The sequence below is a fragment of the Dipodomys merriami genome, unplaced genomic scaffold (assembly GCF_024711535.1).
Source record: "Dipodomys merriami isolate MVZ:Mamm:240054 unplaced genomic scaffold, mDipMer1.0.p SCAF_138, whole genome shotgun sequence".
In the NCBI taxonomy this organism is placed as follows: domain Eukaryota; kingdom Metazoa; phylum Chordata; class Mammalia; order Rodentia; family Heteromyidae; genus Dipodomys; species Dipodomys merriami.
Window position 1 is genome coordinate 2,183,829 of NW_027202693.1, and position 17,283 is coordinate 2,201,111.

The following is a 17,283-nucleotide window of genomic DNA, read 5'->3' on the forward strand; positions in this document are numbered from 1 at the left end:
CGCGGGCGTGAGGGGCGCAGGTGTGAGGGGCGCGGGCGTGAGGGGCGCGGGCGTGAGGGGCGCGGGCGTGAGGGGCGCGGGCGTGAGGGGCGCGGGCGCGAGGGGCGCGGGTGTGAGGGGCGTGGGCGCGAGGGGCGCAGGTGTGAGGGGGGCGGGCGTGAGGGGCGCGGGGCGCGGGCGCGAGGGGCGCAGGCGTGAGGGGCGCAGGTGTGAGGGGGGCAGGCGCGAGGGGCGCGGGCGTGAGGGGCGCAGGCGTGAGGGGGGCGGGCGTGAGGGGCGCAGGTGTGAGGGGGGCAGGCGCGAGGGGCGCGGGCGCGAGGGGCGCGGGCGTGAGGGGCGCAGGCGTGAGGGGCGCAGGTGTGAGGGGGGCGGGCGCGAGGGGCGCGGGCGTGAGGGGCGCGGGGCGCGGGCGTGAGGGGCGCGGGGCGCGGGCGTGAGGGGCGCGGGCGTGAGGGGCGCGGGGCGCGGGCGTGAGGGGCGCGGGCGCGAGGGGCGCGGGCGTGAGTGGCGCGGGGTGCTGCCAATGCAGGGTAGCGGGCACGGGGTCACAGGCGGGCGGGCCTGGGGTCACCCCCCCGCACGCCCCCGGCCCCCTGCCCGCCCCCGGCCCCCTGCCCGCCCCCGGCCCCCTGCCCGCCGCCCCGCGCCCTCCCGCAGCCCCCGGCCCTGCCCGCCGCCCCGCGCCCTCCCGCAGCGCCCGGCAGGCACCTTGTTCTTCAGCAAGCCCTTGGGGCCGACCACGTGCTCAAAGATGTGCTTGCCCACGTGCGCGTCCACGGCCGACAGCGGGTCGTCCAGGAGGTAGATGTCGGCGTCGCAGTACACGGCGCGGGCCAGGCTCACCCTCTGCTTCTGGCCCCCGGACAGGTTCACGCCCTGCGGGGCGGGGCAGGGACGGAGGGAGGGGTGGGTCTCGGGGAGCACTGGGCGGGGCCTGGGCGGAGCAAGGGGTGGGCGGGGCCTGGGCGGAGCACAGGGAAGTGGGCGGGGCCTGGGGCAGAGCATAGGGAAGTGGGCGGGGCCTGGGCAGAGCACAGGGAGGTGGGCGAGGTCAGGGGCAAGGCCGGGGCCCAGGGTAGCCAGGGCCCAGGGTGGCCGGGCAGGGCAGGGCCCTTCAGGCCTCTGTCTGTCCAGTCAAGCCCAGAGCAGACACCACTGCCACGCGGTTCCCAGAGAGGGCCAGCCTTGGGCACTAGGAGCTGAAGGCTGAGGCTGGCACTGGAGGTAAAGGGAGGAGGCCGCGGCACCCCTGGCCTTGACTCCACGGGACACACTTCCTACAGGCATCAGCGCGAGGTCCCGGCCGAGCTGAAGATGCCTGACAGTGGACTGTTTTTCTTTTTCCAAGGAGCCACAGATGTCACTCAGCTACGTGGCATCATTCTCCAAATACTGCTGCTGGCGAGCCTGGCTGGCCTCTAAGGACGACCGGCGGGCTCTGCAAGCTGAGGCCGGCTGAGGCGCTGTGCTCCTGGCCGCAGGCAGGGGGCGCTGGCACGCCGGCGGCCAGAGGCGGCCAGGGGCCTCCAGGCCCAGGAGGGCACCTTGGGAGGCCCAGGAGGGAGGCCAGGGGAGGGGCAGCGTCAGATCGGGGGCTGTGGCGGTGGGAGATGCCCAAACAGCCTCTCTCTTTAGAAGCGACAAGGGTTTCCCCTGGTGCCTGGTGGTGCCTGCCTGTCATCCTGGCCCTGGGAGGCCGAGGCAGGAGGATCACAAGTTCTAGGCCAGCCTGGGCTATGTATCAAGAGTATCTTACAAAACAAAATCTCCGGCCAGGGCACCGGTGGCTCACGCCTGACATCCTAACTACTCAGGAGGCTGAGATCTGAGGACTGAGGTTCAGAGCCAGCCTGGACAGGAAAGTCCAGGAGACTCTTATCTGCAACGAACCATCAAAATGCCAGAAGTGGCGCTGTGGCTCAAGTGGTAGAGTGGGACAGTGCTCAGGCCCTGAGTTCAAGTCCCAGGAGCAGCAAAAACAATAAAACCTCAAAACAACAACATAAAACTAATAGAAAAATGGAGCGGCTGACAACAAGAGGGATGGGGGGCTGCCTCCACTGGGCTCCCAGGCTGGGCAGCCTGGAGCAAGTCACTTGGCATCTCTGTTCCTCCCCTTCCCCAACCATTAAATGGGTCCACAATGAACTCCGCCCCTGGGGGGTGGGAGGACAGCGGGCACACGGGTCACCAGAGGTGACACTGCTTTCTGGGAGCTGTGCAAGGTCCGGCAGACGCCTCAGTGGAGGCCGCAGATCACCACCCACTCCCAGCCTGCGGCGGGACGCTGTGCTGACCTTCTCGCCGATCTCGGTGCGGTCGCCGCTGGGGAGGATCTCCAGGTCCGGGAGGAGCGCGCAGGCCTCCAGCACGGCCCGGTAGTGCCGCTCCCGCAGGGGCCGGCCGAACACGATGTTCTCCCGGAGGGAGTCATTCTGGATCCAGGCCTGCTGGGGCACGTAGGCCACGGAGCCCTGCGGGGCGGGCGGACAGGGCCAGACAGACAGACAGATGGACCTGGTCAGCTGGCGGCGGCTGCCCGCCCCGGCCACGGCCCTGGTGCATGTGTAGAACAGGGAAGATGAAGGGGAGGTTGGAGGGGAGGGAGGGGGGAAGACGAGAGGATGGGAGGGAGGACGGGGGAGGGATGACGGGGAGGATGGAGGGGAGGACGAAGGATAGGAATGCTAAGGGAAAATCAGTCTTTAAGAGTGGGAAGGTGGCTCAGTGGTAGAGTGCGTGCCTAGCTCGCATGAAGCCCTGGGTTCGATTCCTCAGTACTACATACACAGAAAAAGCCAGAAGTGGCGCTGTGGCTCAAATAGTAGAGCGCTAGCCTTGAGCAAACGAAGCTCAGGGACAGTGTCCAGGCCCTGAGTTCAAACCCCAGGACTGGCAAAGAAAAAAATAACCATGGGCTGTGAAGGTGGCTCAGTGGTAGAGTGCTTGCCTTGCATGCCTGAGGCCCTGGGTTCAATTCCTCAGCACCACATAAGCAGGGGGGAAAAAGCTGGAAGTGGCGCTGTGGCTCAAGTGGTAGAGCGCTCGCCTTGAGCTGAAGAGCTGAGGGACAGCACCCAGGCCCAGAGTTCAGGCCCCATGACCAACAAAAAATAAGGGAGTCAGTACGTTCCGGCCTCCCGTGCCGGGTTCGGTTCTCGTGGCTCTGGGGCTCGGGGCTGGGCTACGGCCGGGGAAGCAGCAGGCCGTCGAGGACAGGAAGGTCGGTGTCCTCAACCATCCCATGAACCGGGGTGGCAGCCGGCGGGGCGGGTGGGGGACCCGCGGGGCGGGGGGCTGCCCACCCCCTCCTACCTTCAGAGCCACGTGCCCCTCCACCTTGTCCATCTCCGCCAGGAGGGCCGAGAGCAGGGACGACTTCCCGCAGCCCACCTGGCCCACCACGGCCACCAGGGCACCTTCGGGGACGGAGAAGGAGATTCTGGAAGGACAGGGGGGGGCGGGACACGGGGCTCAGTGGGTGGCAGGGCCCGGGGCAGCGTGGGGGCCCACGCATGTCCGTCTCTTGGGGCCTCCGTGTCTCCGTGGCAGCCCTGGGTGGCGGAGCGGTGGGCGGCATGGCGTGGGGTGCGTCAGGGCTGGGAGGGCCTGGGGGGGGCGGGGGGGGGATGTGCAGGGCTTGGGCTGGACATGCTCTGACTGTACCCCAGACGAGGCTGGGGGGGGCTACGCACACCCAGAATCCCGGCTGAGGACAAGTTAATGACGCCAAGAAACCGGGGAGAGCACGAAGGATTTCCGTGAGGCCCAAGAAAGCGCTTGCTGGACGCGCGCTCCCGCGGGAGTTCTCAGCGGAGGGCACAGGGGATCCCTTTCTGGGATCAGTGTGTCCCCTTCTTGCCCTCCGTAGGCAGGCGGGCCGGGAGGAATTGTTTAGGGACACGAGGAGGTCCCCTTGGCCTTGAGTATTGGGGAGCCCGGGCCGAGAGAAAGGTAAGACCCGGACAAGGTGCTCAGCACCCCATCCCACTGTCAGGCGCTGGATCACACCGGACCTGAAGGCGGGGCTCCCCGTCCCGCAGGCCCCAGGTCCCCCCGGCTGTCCACCTGTGACCTCTGCGCCAGTCACCTTTCTGTCTGTCCCCATGAGAGCCCACGCACGGGCGGCTGGCCAGCCGAGGCTTTGTTAGCGCGAAGCGCCGTGCTCTAGGCCCCGGAGCTGGGTCCGCGCGTGTGCCGGCGCCCTGGCTTACCCGTTCAGGGAGGGAGTTTCGCCCCTGGCCCATGTGAACGTGGCGTTCTTCACGGCGATGCTGTGCGTGTCCCCGCCTGGAAAGCATCAGAGACCACGGTCAGGCCGGCACGACCCGGGCAGTGGCGTGAGTGGGCCGCCCCGCTGATCTTCTCAGCCGCACGCTCCAGCCTCGGATGCTGGGCCTCGCGCACCAGCCTCCGGGTTCACTGCCCCCAGCCCAGGCTCCGGGTGGCCCCGTCCATGGCTTTCCCGGCTCCGGTGGAGCCCGAGGCCCATCCCCAGGGGTGGGGAGGAAGAAATAAACCCCACTGCACATCTTTGGAGGCAATCTTAGACCCCAAAGCAGAGAGAAGCCCTGAGAGACTCCGCCCGGTGCTCTGGCCGTGCCCTGGAGATGCCCAGCCAGCAGCCGCCTGCGGGGCTGTGGGATCCACAGCTGCTCGAAGCTCCTGGGCTTCCTGGCCTTCTCAAGCAGGTCAGGGGCAGCTCGGCGGGGCGGGAAGGGGAACAGATGATTGAGTATCCCGTTTACAAAGTGGCTGCCATCACACCCACCATTGCACCTTCCTCCTGTTCAAGGCTGTTCCTTCCCTAAGCTCTCGGATCCTACATCGACCTCCCTCATCCCAATACAATCCGGCCCGCACCCTGCGGGAGGCCCGGGGAGGCCCTGTGGGCGCTGCTGCCCGCTGAGGAGGAAGGGCCAGGCAGGGAGGGGTGCATGGGGCGGGGCGGGGCTCGTGGGGGGGTGCCACCCACCGTCGTCCTTCATGGGCCTCCGCTCGATGCTGTGGGGATCCAGCTCCTCGTGGGACAGGAAGACTCTCAGCCGCTTGAGGGAGACGCTGGCCTGCGGCACAGGGACGGGTGTGGGGAGAAAGGAAGGAAGGTTCTGGAAACCTGCCTTGGTGGCCAGGCCAAACCCTCCCTCTTTCCTCAGGGTCTGCACTGAGCTTAAACAAAGAAAATCAAGCCAGGCGCCCGTGGCTCCCGCCTGTCATCCCAGCTTCTCAGGAGGCTGAGGTCTGAGGATCACAGTTCAGAGCCAGCCTGGGCAGGAAAGTCCGTGAGACTCTGATCTCTCATGAACCACCAGAAAACCGGAAGTGGCACTGTGGCTGAAGAGCTGAGGGATGGCGCCCAGGCCCAGAGTTCAGGCCCCACAACCAACAAATAATAATAATAACAACAACAACAACAACAAGGTTTCCTTCTTGCTTTGCGTGAAGCCCGCCCGCAGCATGGACGCGGGGGAGGCGAGGGGCTGGGTGCGGGCCGGGCTGTGACTAAGGTGGCGGCTGGCACTCATGTTAAAATTCCTCAGCACCGAGGGGGAGAGATGGGGTCCAGGATGGGGAGGCGGGGAGAGCCACCGGCCCCTCCGCTGTGTCCCACCGTCCATACCTGAAAGGCTTCTCTGTTTTCCCACCCGAGCTGAGAAGCCCCCCCTTCAGGGAGCCCCCCAAAAAGCAAAAAACCCCGGCTGGATGGGCCGGGAGCGCCGGCAGCTGCCCGCTCCGGCTCTCCCCGCCAGGCCGCTCTGCTCTCCCTGGGGTCGGGCGGAGGCTGGCGCCGGGAGGGAGAGCGGGCCGGGCCTCGAGGGCCCGCCTGCAGTACCTGCACGATGCTGCTGATGACCATGGGGAGGATGTTCAGAGGGAAGCGGAGGATGTTGAACAGGGCCAGGGACACGAAGGCCCGCTGCGCGTCCAGAATGTTCTTCTCGTCCACCATCACGTACACGGCGAAGGTGGACAGGGCCACCTGCGGGCGGGCGGGGCGGCGGGGGCTGAGCACTGTGCGGAGAGCCGCGGCCCCGGGGCCCCGCGGCCCGTCCCCGCACTGGCCTCCCCTCCCCACTCCCCTCCCACCATGCGGCCCAGCCTGGCCTCCAACTTGCAATCCAGCCTCCACCTGCCCGAGTGCCTGGATTACAGGCATGCCCGCCACGCCTGGACCCCATCGTAATACGACAAGCTCTGAGCGGGGGCGGTCTCCTGTCCCCACTGCGTCGCCAGTGCCCGGGACGGCCCGGCCGCAGGGCCGAGGTGCGGGCTGGACACCCGGCCTGCTCCCAGCGCACCCCTGCCCGCCCCGACAGCGTCCCGGCCACAGGCTAGCGGAGCCGCGGCCCTCTCCCGCTCTGCCACTGGCAAGGTGACCCCAAGGCCAGCTCAGAATTTTCCAGGCGCAGCTGCCAAAGGGGGAGGGGCGGGGCTGGGAAGCCACCGGAAGCCGGGTGCCCGGGGTGCACGCCCGTCACCCCAGCTGCTCAGGAGGCTGAGATCTGAGGATCGGAAGCCAGATCTGGCAGGAAAAAAAAATCTGTGATAATTCTTATCTCCACTTCACCGCCAGAAAGCCAGAACTAGAGCTGGGGCTCAAAGTGGCAGAGCGCTGGCCTTGAGGCAAAGAGCCCGGGGACAGCGCCCAGGCCCCAACTTCAAGCCCACGAGTGGCCTCCAATCAGCCTCAGACCCAAGACAGACAGAACCAGGGTCTGAACTCAGGGAGGGCTTTTCACCCCCAGTTAGCTGGCTTGCTCCCAGCTGGTGCTCTACCGCATGAACCAGGCATCCAGGCCAGCATTTTGCTAGTTAGCTGCAGATGGGACTCTCTTGCTCTTCTCTACCTGCCTGGCCTCAACCCTCTCGACCCCATCAGGTCTCAGTTCCACGTGGGAGTCACAGCCATCTGGCTTGCATTTTTAAGCATGTTCCACTGCTACGTGGAAAAAAAATCCGAGAACTGTGCGTGTTAACCACGCGCCCGGTGACGCTCTGACCGGGTGATCGCCGTGTGGTGTCCGGGTCGGCCAACGGCCCGCTGCCCTTCCCCCTGCTCCTTGCTTCGGAGACAGGAGCTTCCTGTATGGCCCAGGCTGGCCTCAAACTCTCCAGTCCCCCACCCCCCACCCCCCCTGCCCTCAGGCTGGGACTACAGGGATGCCACCCCACGCCCGACAGCGGTCATCCTCTCTTGAGGCTGATGACACTCGGTGCTTCCTTCCCGGCTTCCTGCACTGTTCTGCACATGTCTGTTTTCTGTTGTCAGCCTCTCACTTCAACCCCCAGCACCAGCTCGTGGAGATGGCCTCTCCCCCCCTCCCCTCCCAGAACCTGCCACACAAACCCACAGAGTAGAAAACACACATGGAGTAGTATTCAGCCCAGAAGAAGGTGGTTCCCCTGTGTGCCACCCAGCGGAACCCTGGGAAACTCTTGCTAAGACAAAGCGGGGACCAGGACCGGCCGCTGCGTTGGATCCCACCGCATGAAGTGTCCTGGCGGGTTCCGTGCACACCTCACACAGAAACACTAACAACACCCTCTCCTACACTTTGTGGGTGCTTCAAAATTCCCCTCTGCTTTGCACTCTGAGTTAGGTCTCTATAGTGTGGAAGACAGGTCTGGGCGAGCCCGAAAATCCAAGCTGGGAGACCCCAGAAAGGACGGGGGGTTGGAATGCCTTCTCCCCGTACACGCTCAGAACGCCGACAGTTTTCCTGGAAAGGTCGATCCGTCTGGCTCACCAGGAACTCAGACTCCACACTCCACCGTGTGTGGGAGCCAAAGGGTAGACTTAGCTCCATGCAAATGACAGGCTGCTTAACTGTTTAGCTCTCCTTCTAGAAAAAGGAGGTCACCTACCGGTTACACACAACGTATGGTCCCAAGCTGGTTTGTACCGTACTTCCATGCACAAGACCAATAAAAACCCCAGTTAACGGAACCTCGGAATCTGTTGCTGGTGGAAGGCTACAGGCCGCCTGGTACCCCAAATCTCAGTTGCACGGTCCTGTTTCTGTACTGTGTTGCTCCCGGTCACGGTGGATTAAGGAGTATGCAGCGGGTTGCAACAAGTTCCTAATGCAGGTAGTTCATCCATCCATCCATCCATCCATCATCCATCCACCCACCATCCATCATCCATCCACCCACCATCCATCATCCATCCACCCATCCATCCACCCATCATCCATCCATCATCCATCCACCCATCATCCTTCCATCCATGCCAAGATGAGGGAGCACTCTCTGGGGAGGAGTGGCCACAGACTTTCCCGAGTTCGTCACAGTCAGGGCCGACAGCCGGGCTCCTCTGCTCCTTGCCAACCCCGCCATGAGCTGTGTGTGGCGCCCAGCCACCCCTCCCGCCCACCGCGACGGCGTGGCGGGTTCGGAGGCCGGCAGCCTCCCCACGGGGACCAGGGCAGGAAAGGAGCACAGCGCAGTTGGGTGTGTCGCTGGCGTCCGAGGACGGAACACGCAAAGGAGTTGAGGACAGCCCCCCCTCCCTGCCGTCCCTCCTCGTTCTGGGTGGAGCATGGCCCAGAGGTTGCAGAAGAACCATGCCGGGTGGGCACGCCTGCAGTCCCAGCGTGTGGGAGGGGGAAGGCTGGTGAGCGGGGAGCCAGCCTCACAGGGAGACTCCGGCTCATCGGACAGACAGAAGGAGCAGAGTACGGTTTGGAAAACACAGTAGAACACGCCTCCTTTCCGTCTGTCTGTCTGTCCGTCTGTCCCAGGTGGGCGGTCCCGAGCCCGGGCAGGGCGGAGGCGCTGGGGTGAGGAGGACATCACGCCACAGCCCTCCAGCCAGGTGCTGGGACATGGAGTCCCAGCACACCGAGGCTCTGCCCCGGCCGTGCCAGCCCGAGGGGGTCAGGTGACGTGGCGCGTTCAGGGTGCGCGGGGCGCGGGGAGCAGGCGGCGGGCAGCCGGGCGGCAGCGCCAGGCGGGTGGTCTCCAAGACCACCCCAGGCCCCACCAGGGACCACCGGCCAGCACCCAGCTCAGCTCCCTCCCGTTCCCGCCGGGAAAGAATCCCAGGAGGATTTGGTTCGTTCCCCATGATCCTCCTGATCTCAGATCCCCCAGGAACTGGAAATACAGGCGTGAGCTCCGGTGCCCGGCTGAGCGGGCTACAGCGCACAAGCGGCGTGACAGACCGTGGCCACGGGCTGTGGGACACAGCTGCCCGTCGGTCAGGCGTGGAGATGAAGCCTCCCTCCCCCGCCCCGGCTCACAGGGCAGGGAGGAAGAAGGAAGTGGTCCTGCGCGGTCCACGGGTCACTGATCGCTCGAGGCTTGTGGCCAGTCAGCGACACGTCACCCAGGCTGCCGTCCGCTGCAGCCCCGGCCAACCAGGGTAGAACTGGCCGATGTGCTGGCGCATGCTCCCAAGAGGTCAACAAGCACAGAAGCACCATGCGCTCAGGGAAGCGGGGGGGTGGGCACTCACCAGGAAGGGGGTGCAGACCCAGGTGAAGGTGCCCACGGCCGCCAGGTAGGCGGACTTCTTGAGCACCTTCAGCTCCTCCTGCCGGATGGCCATGACCTTGTCCCGGAACGCCAGCTCCCAGGCGTACAGCTTCAGCACCTTGATGCCGTTCAGGACCTCGTTCATCAGCTTGATGCGGTTGTCCTTGCTCTTCATGTGCGCCACCTGCAGACGAGGCCCCCGTCAATGGGCCAGCCCCCCCCCCCCCCCGGGGACCTCTGGACCCCAGTTCAAACCACATTGCCTGGGAGCGCAGGGATGGATGGAGGGCGCTCCCGGCATGCCCTCCTTCCCAGCATGCCCTCCACTGGTCCTGGCCCAGAGGCACGGACGATCCTGCCCTCTCCACTTTTCTGTCAGTTGTGGGACTTGAACTTAAGGCCTGGGTGCTGTCCCTCAGCTCTGTGGCTCAGGGCGAGTGCTCTACCACTTGAGCCACAGCGCCACTTCAGGTTTTCTGGCAGTTCCCTGGAGATAAAGAGTCGCACGGACTTTCCTGCCCGGGCTGGCTTTGAACCTCGATCCTCAGATCTCAGCCTCCTGAGTGGCTAGGATGACAGGCACCGGTGCCTGGCCAGCTCTCCACCCCCTTTCTGCACCGGTTGTTTTTGAGACAGGCCCTACTTTATGTCGGGCTGGTCCGCTCTCTCACGCCTCCCTGCCTGTGGAGCAGCAGGGCTGTGGGCATTAGCGGGTAGAATGCCATCGGCCTCACCCAGGGGCCGGGCAGTTTGCTCAGCATTTCGAGTGCACTCAGCCATAGTTGCTCAACTGGACTGTACCAGATGGTATGGGGAATCACAGGCAGAGAGGGGAGCTGCTTCACGTGGAGGGGGAAGGGGAAGACAGGACATGGGGTCTGGCCCCCACGCCCGGGAGTGTCACGTGTCCTGGGCTCTGCCCCCTGTGGTGGTCAGCATGGCCAAGCGCTCCTGTCCACAGCCCACCCCCCACCCCGGCATAGCACAAACACCTCCAGACGAGCTGGGTCTCAGGGCTGGACTAGAACTGAATTCACACAACACAGCCCAGCACGGGAGCAAATGACACACACAAGAACATTACAGAAGCACAGAGATGCATGCCAACCCTCTCTACAGCCAGATCTGTATTTAAGAAAGTCCTGAAAGCAGGAAGATGGCGCGTGAGCGGCCAGAGCTTCCCAGAGAGCTCCTACCTTAAGAAAAAAAAAAAAAGGACCAAAGTTTTAGAAAGACTGTTTTAGCTCACACCTGTCATCCTAGCTACTCAGGAGGCTGAGGGCTAAGGATCGCGGTCCGAGGCCAGCCAGGGCTGAAAAGGCTCCATGAGACTCTTATCTCCAATGAACTACTCAAAAACCAGAAGTGGCGCTGTGGCTCAAGTGGTACAGCGCTCGCCTTGAGCACCAAAGGGGCTCAGGGACAGCACCAGGGGCCCTGAGTTCAAGCCCCACAACTGGCCAAGAAAAATAAAAAGAGAGAAAGAGAAAAACTTCCCTTTATTGTTAGTTATTTAAAAGCCAACAAATTACAAAGGAACTCCAGAAATAAAAGATCTGACCCCATGGAAGAGAGTGGACGGGACACACAGGCGGGGGGGGGGGGGGGCGCAGGAGACCTCTCAGCAGAAAGCCCTGGAACAGCGTGGGGGGGAGGGCGTACCCAGCCCCCCCCCCCTCCCCGTGAGGGACTGGCGCAGCCTACCTGGTAGGTCTTGGTCTTCATGGCCATCACCGCGTTGAAAGGCACCATGAGGATCATGACGGCCACGCCCGCTAGGACGGAGGGTCCCAGGTTCTGAGGGGCGACAGCGGGCGTCGGCCGAGCGCCCCACCAGCCCCACGCCCCACACCCACCACGATGGGGCGTTGGCGGGCTGCAGCCCTGGGGTCCCTCCCAACCTCTCCGAATAGGCGGGACCCAAGTCCTTGGGGTCCCCACGCTGAGGAGGGAGAAGCGCGGAATTCTGGGTAGCCGGGAGCACGGGTGGGAAGGGCGTTTCTGGCTGGGGAGGAGGGCTGGGGATTTGTGCGCCGAATGGTGCTTCCCTTCGGAGAAGCTGGCGTTTGTGGGGCGCCAGGGCCCCACACAACCAGCTCATGATCCCTACCCGGGATGGGGGGAATGGCAGCCCCTCACTGGCTGCTGAGCTAGGCAAGCCGCGAGGGCTCAGGGTGCCGGGCCTCGTGGGCTGCACCCCAGCACTGCACCCTGTCATGGCTGCTAGTGGGAGGGCGACCCGTGTGCTGCGGGGTTCCCTGCGGGGGGGCCCCCTAGAGGGCCAACACGGCGTAACTCAGCGTGGGGCGCTCTGGGGTTCACAGACACCCCAGCCGTTCGGCCTGGATTCTGCCACTAAAGGAACCAAGCAAGCTTTGATCTCCAGAGCCTCCGAGGGCGGGACATGCGGCTGGACACCTGTCATTCCAGTTACTCAGGAGGCTGAGATCTGAGGATCATGGCTCACAGCCAGCCCGGGGAAGGAAAGTCCGTGAGACTCATCTCCAATAAACCATCAGAAAACCAGAAGTGGAGCTGTGGCTCAAGTGGTAGAGCACTGGTCTTGGGCTGACGAGCTGAGGGACAGCGCTCAAGCCCAGAGTTCAAGCCTCATGACCGACAAAAAAAAAAGGGGGGGTGGGGGGCTTGCTATGGAAGTAAGCTGGCCTTGAAATCCTCTGGCTGGTGTCCCCGGAGAGCTGGGATTACAGGCATACATCAGTCACCAGCCTCGAAAGCCATTTTCTTAATGGCTCACAAATCAATCTTGAAGGCCAATCTCAAAAGAGTGCTCCAGGAACTTAAAAAACAAAAAAATTAAACCAAAAGGGCAGCACTTCCTAGCAAAGGAGACACCACACAATCCACCCCGGAGGTCTGGGCTGAGCACGCAGCTCAGGAGAACGGTACTGTCGCCGTCAGTGCTAGGCCCTGCGCTCCGGGCGGTGTTTCTCCTGCTGGGTTTTATCATCAGAAACCCTCTATTCACCTTGGCTCGCTCTCTCTCTCTCTCTCTGCCTAAACAACGTGAGCTGTGGTAAAATCAACAGATGATTTTGGGGCTCCTTCTGGGGATGGCGGGAGGACCGGTGCAAAGGCCCAGGGGCAGGAAACAAGAGATGCGCTATACTGTAAGCCTCTGTGCTCATTTTCTGTCTGGGCACGGTCCATCTCCAGGTGGAAGGGCCGTCAATCAAATTGCTTTGCAACGGGAGACTGGCCAATCAGGGACTTTCTCTCTCCACGATGACTGAACTGGGCTGGGCCAATAGGAGCAGCCCTGGGCCTGTGGTGGAGGCTCGGCTCTCGGCAGTGCTGACCTAAGCCGGGAGCTATGGAAGCCCTGTGGGGAAAGCCCACTGACCAGGACGCCGAACCAGAGCAACCCAGGGCCAGGAAACAGCAAAGGAGTCAGAGAGACAATTACACACCCTGGATCCATCCACTTCTGAAGACAGATCCCCGATTCCCTTTATCTGCTTGCGGGGGGGCGGAGGGGCGGGGGGCTCTGCCTTACACCTGTGAGAATCTAGACCGACTTCATTAGGGATTTGTGAATGAACTCAGTTCTCTGAGAGAGTACCGTGGAAAGTCCTGGAGACTATGTAGAGAAACCCAATCTCAACAAGTCAAACAGGGCTGGGAAGGTGGTTTAATTAATGGTAAAGTGCTTGCTTGCCTAGCAGCATGGAGTCTGGCGTTCCATTCCTCAGTACCACCTACACAGAAAAAGCCAGAAGTGGCGCTGTGGCTCAAGTGGTAGAGTGCTAGCCTTGAGCAAAAGCAGCTCAGGGACAGCGCCCAGGCCCTGAGTTCAAACTCCCGCACGGCCAACACAAGGAAGGACAATGGCGTTGGAAACCCGCGCCCTACGGGCGGAGGTACCCAGGGATTGGCTAGTGAGGCAGAAAGCAAAAATCCCAAAGATGGTCACACCCTGGGCGCATGCGTGGGGACCCGAGGACGTGGGGACAGACGCACGCATGCATGCACGCACACGCGCACACACACATACACACACACACATACACACACGCACGCACATACCAGCCACAGGAGGTAGAGCGCCAGGGCGACCTGCAGCGGGGCCGACCACACCATGTTAATGTACGTGGCCAGGTCCATGAAGCGCTGGGCGTCCACCGACATGAGGTTCACGATCTCTCCCACGGTGGACGACTTCCGGGCGGCATTGGTGATCACTAGGGCCTGAGGGGGGACAGAGAGGGGCGGGGGTGAGCCGGGCGGGTGAGGAGCCCCGGACCGGAGGGAGGATCCGCCGCGGAGTCCCGCCTCTCCCCCGCCCCCGCCCCCTCCACGAAGCCCAGGCCCTGGGGGCCGGAAGCTCTCCTTCAGTTCAGGGGGTCCCAATGGTCCCCACTTCCAACAGGCCCCCGGAACCCCACAGGGCCTCGTCTCCTGGCACTGGGAGTGAGATCATTGTGCGTGGCAGCCCCCCGGGCGTCCCCCGTCCCTGGCAGCACTGGGTCGGGCTGACGTCTCCAGGGCTGGCCTCCTGTAATCTGTGCGGCCCCGCTGGGATTACAGGCGTGTACCGCCATGCCTGGCCGGATGCTTTTTGGAGTTGCCCGGGTGTGCCACTGCCCAAGGATGGGCGGGCAGCATGAAGACTTGGAGCTGAGCTTCCCCGCCACCCCCCGCCCCCCGGGCCCGCATCCGGGGTCCCGACCTTGCGGTACACGGCCCCGATGACGGCGGTCTTGATGCGCATGCCGCTGACGAAGCAGATGTGGAAGTACTGGTGCAGCAGCAGCGTCTGCAGGCAGGCGCTGACGAACAGCAGCGCGGTGTAGAAGTAGCCCTGCCAGTCGGGGGCCCGCGGGTCGTTTATGAAGGCGATGAGCCACCTGCAGGGAGGTGGGGCCCAGCCGCGTCAGCCTGGCGAGGCGGCACCCACGCGCCCCGGGGGGGGGCTCGGACCCCCCTCTGCCTGGGGGGGTCCTCACCCACAGAGGGGGTGAGGGACAGTGACGGTGGGGCCCCTAGAGGCAGCGGGGAGGAAGAGACCCTCGCCTTGATCCATGCCCGGTAGCTGAGGTCTGCCTGTAGTCCCAACCCTTCGCCCCCCCCCCCATTTTGGCGGGGGGAGGGGGCCGGGGCGCAGAGGGGTGGGCTCGTACTTGAGGATCTCGGGGCCGGTGAACATCATGAGGTCGTGGAGGGCCTTGAACAGGAAGCTCATGAGGAAGTGGGGCCCGAAGGTCTTATAGAGCACGCGGAAGAGGGAGGGGTTGCGCTCCTTCTGGGGGGCCTTGAGGAGCAGCGCCTCGGCCTCCTCGCTCGCGTCCGCAGGGGCGCCCCCTTGGGGCTTGGGGGGCTCCTTGCTGGAGTACTGGATCCGCACGGGCTGCCTGCAGCGCGGCAGAGGGAAGAGCTGGGGGGGGCCCGGGGCAGAATCGCACCCCGAGATCGGGCCCGCCTGCAGCGGCCGAATCGCACCCCGAGATCGGGCCCGCCTGCAGCGACCGAATCGCACCCGAGATCGGGCCCGCCTGCAGCGGCCGAATCGCACCCGAGATCAGACCCGCCTGCAGCGGCCAAATCGCACCCCGAGATCTGACCCGCCTGCAGCGACCGAATCGCACCCGAGATCTGACCCGCCTGCCGCGACCGAATCGCACCCCGAGATCAGACCCGCCTGTAGCGACCGAATCGCACCCGAGATCGGGCCCGCCTGCAGCGACCAATCGCACCCCAAGATCAGACCCGCCTGTAGCGACCGAATCGCACCCGAGATCAGACCCGCCTGCAGCGACAGAATCGCACCCGAGATCGGGCCCGCCTGCAGCGGCCAAATCGCACCCCGAGATCTGACCCGCCTGCAGCGACCGAATCGCACCCCGAGATCAGGCCCGCCTGCAGCGACCGAATCGCACCCCGAGATCAGACCCGCCTGCAGCGACCGAATCGCACCCCGAGATCGGGCCCGCCTGCAGCGACCGAATCGCACCCCGAGATCAGACCCGCCTGCAGCGACCGAATCGCACCCCGAGATCAGACCCGCCTGTAGCGACCGAATCGCACCCGAGATCAGACCCGCCTGCAGCGACCAATCGCACCCCAAGATCAGACCCGCCTGTAGCGACCGAATCGCACCTGAGATCAGACCCGCCTGCAGCGACCGAATCGCACCCGAGATCGGGCCCGCCTGCAGCGGCCAAATCGCACCCCGAGATCTGACCCGCCTGCAGCGACCGAATCGCACCCCGAGATCAGGCCCGCCTGCAGCGACCGAATCGCACCCCGAGATCAGACCCGCCTGCAGCGACCGAATCGCACCCCGAGATCGGGCCCGCCTGCAGCGACCGAATCGCACCCCGAGATCAGACCCGCCTGCAGCGACCGAATCGCACCCCGAGATCAGACCCGCCTGCAGCGACCAATCGCACCCCGAGACCAGACCCGCCTGCAGCGACCAAATCGCACCCGAGATCGGGCCCGCCTGCCGTGACCGAATCACACCCCAAGATCAGACCCGCCTGCAGCGACCGAATCGCACCCCGAGATCGGGCCCGCCTGCAGCGACCGAATCGCACCCCGAGATCGGACCCGCCTGCAGCGGTCACCAGACAAAGGCTGGCGCCGGACGGGACACAGAGGCCCTACTGCGCACTGCTTCTAGAAGCATCTGTACAAGTCGGCACAGCTGCACGAGTCAGACTTGGGGGAGATGGTGTGGGAAGGGGAGTGGCAAGAGCGGAGGGGAGGGCAGGGGAGGGGAGGGGAGGGGAGGGCAGGGGAGGCTCCACTCCAGTCCAGGCTGAGGCTGGGAGGGAGGCCTGCCTGTCTCCTCCTCTCTCTGCTGGAAAACAGCGGCTCTGCCTCCACCTCCCCCACCGCTCCGGCCCTGCCTGACCCCCCCACACACACCCCTAACCCCTGCTGCTCCGCGCCCCTCACCCCACGGATGCCACCCTGGCTGCCTCAGGACCTTTGCACTGGCGCTTCCCTCTACGGAAGCCCTTCCCCACCCTGCTCCCAAGGGGCCCGAAGAGCAGGAACATTCCGGAGGCCACGCTCTCGGGGAGCAGAGGTGAGGGGAGGTGTGCTCGGAGCGGGGGGGGGGGAGGGGGCTCACCTGCAGGACTTGGCACACTCCTTCTTCCAGTTCCTCACCAGCACGGGCACCACCTGCTCCGACGTGTCCTCCTTGTTCAAGGACCAGAGGTCGCTGGCCTCCAGGGGCCGGCGGTACCCCCGCACCATCAGCCTGGCCCAAGACACGGGGGGGGGGGGGGAGGTAGGGGTGAGCGGGGCAGAGGAAGGGAGGCCCGCTGGCACGCCTGCCCTGCGCGACCTGGAACCCACGCCACGGCAAAGGCACTGGGGCTCCGGCAGGCAGAGTGGGCGTGTCTTCACAGAGGCCCGCCCCCACACTGGCTACAGGGATTCGAACCGAGGGCCTCGCGCGTGCTAGGCTGGCACTCAACCCGCTGTGCCATGAGCGCGGGGCTCCGAGGTTCTCCCTCAATCCTCAATACACATGGCTGCCCGGCACAGGGTTTGCACCTCACTAGGCAAAACTGTAATCCCCCACTACTGGAGGCCGCAGAGAGGAGGACTGCAGGCCGAGGCCCAGCCTGGGAAAAGCTGGCTGGGAAACACACTAAAAGCAAAAGGGCGCGGTGCACCGCTCCAGGGGTAGAATGTTCCGTCTGCCAAGTGTGAGGCTCTGGGTTTGATCAAACCTCAGACCACATGAAGCAAGCTGGGCTCCGGGGAGACGAGGCCACGGTCTGGCTGAGTTTTGTTTTCTGGAATGCTGGGGACTGGGCGGGGGAT

General features: G+C 64.5%; 1 protein-coding gene across 3 annotated transcripts in view; it reads right to left on the minus strand.

The window, feature by feature from the left end:
* The window catches only part of LOC138825601 (multidrug resistance-associated protein 1), a 63,326-nt gene that overhangs the window by 16,345 nt on the left and 29,698 nt on the right, over positions 1 to 17,283 (minus strand). For 2 of the 3 annotated variants that reach the window (XM_070020276.1, XM_070020275.1), the window contains exons 7-18: positions 16,580 to 16,711; positions 14,622 to 14,852; positions 14,171 to 14,348; positions 13,528 to 13,689; positions 11,185 to 11,277; positions 9,461 to 9,664; positions 5,834 to 5,980; positions 4,976 to 5,066; positions 4,215 to 4,290; positions 3,316 to 3,442; positions 2,298 to 2,474; positions 709 to 876 (exon numbers count right to left, since the gene is read on the minus strand). In XM_070020276.1, coding sequence (XP_069876377.1) covers positions 709 to 876; positions 2,298 to 2,474; positions 3,316 to 3,442; positions 4,215 to 4,290; positions 4,976 to 5,066; positions 5,834 to 5,980; positions 9,461 to 9,664; positions 11,185 to 11,277; positions 13,528 to 13,689; positions 14,171 to 14,348; positions 14,622 to 14,852; positions 16,580 to 16,711 — 1,786 coding nt within the window. The remainder of the gene's footprint in view (positions 1 to 708; positions 877 to 2,297; positions 2,475 to 3,315; positions 3,443 to 4,214; positions 4,291 to 4,975; positions 5,067 to 5,833; positions 5,981 to 9,460; positions 9,665 to 11,184; positions 11,278 to 13,527; positions 13,690 to 14,170; positions 14,349 to 14,621; positions 14,853 to 16,579; positions 16,712 to 17,283) is intronic. The other variant, XM_070020277.1, reaches the window with a different exon arrangement.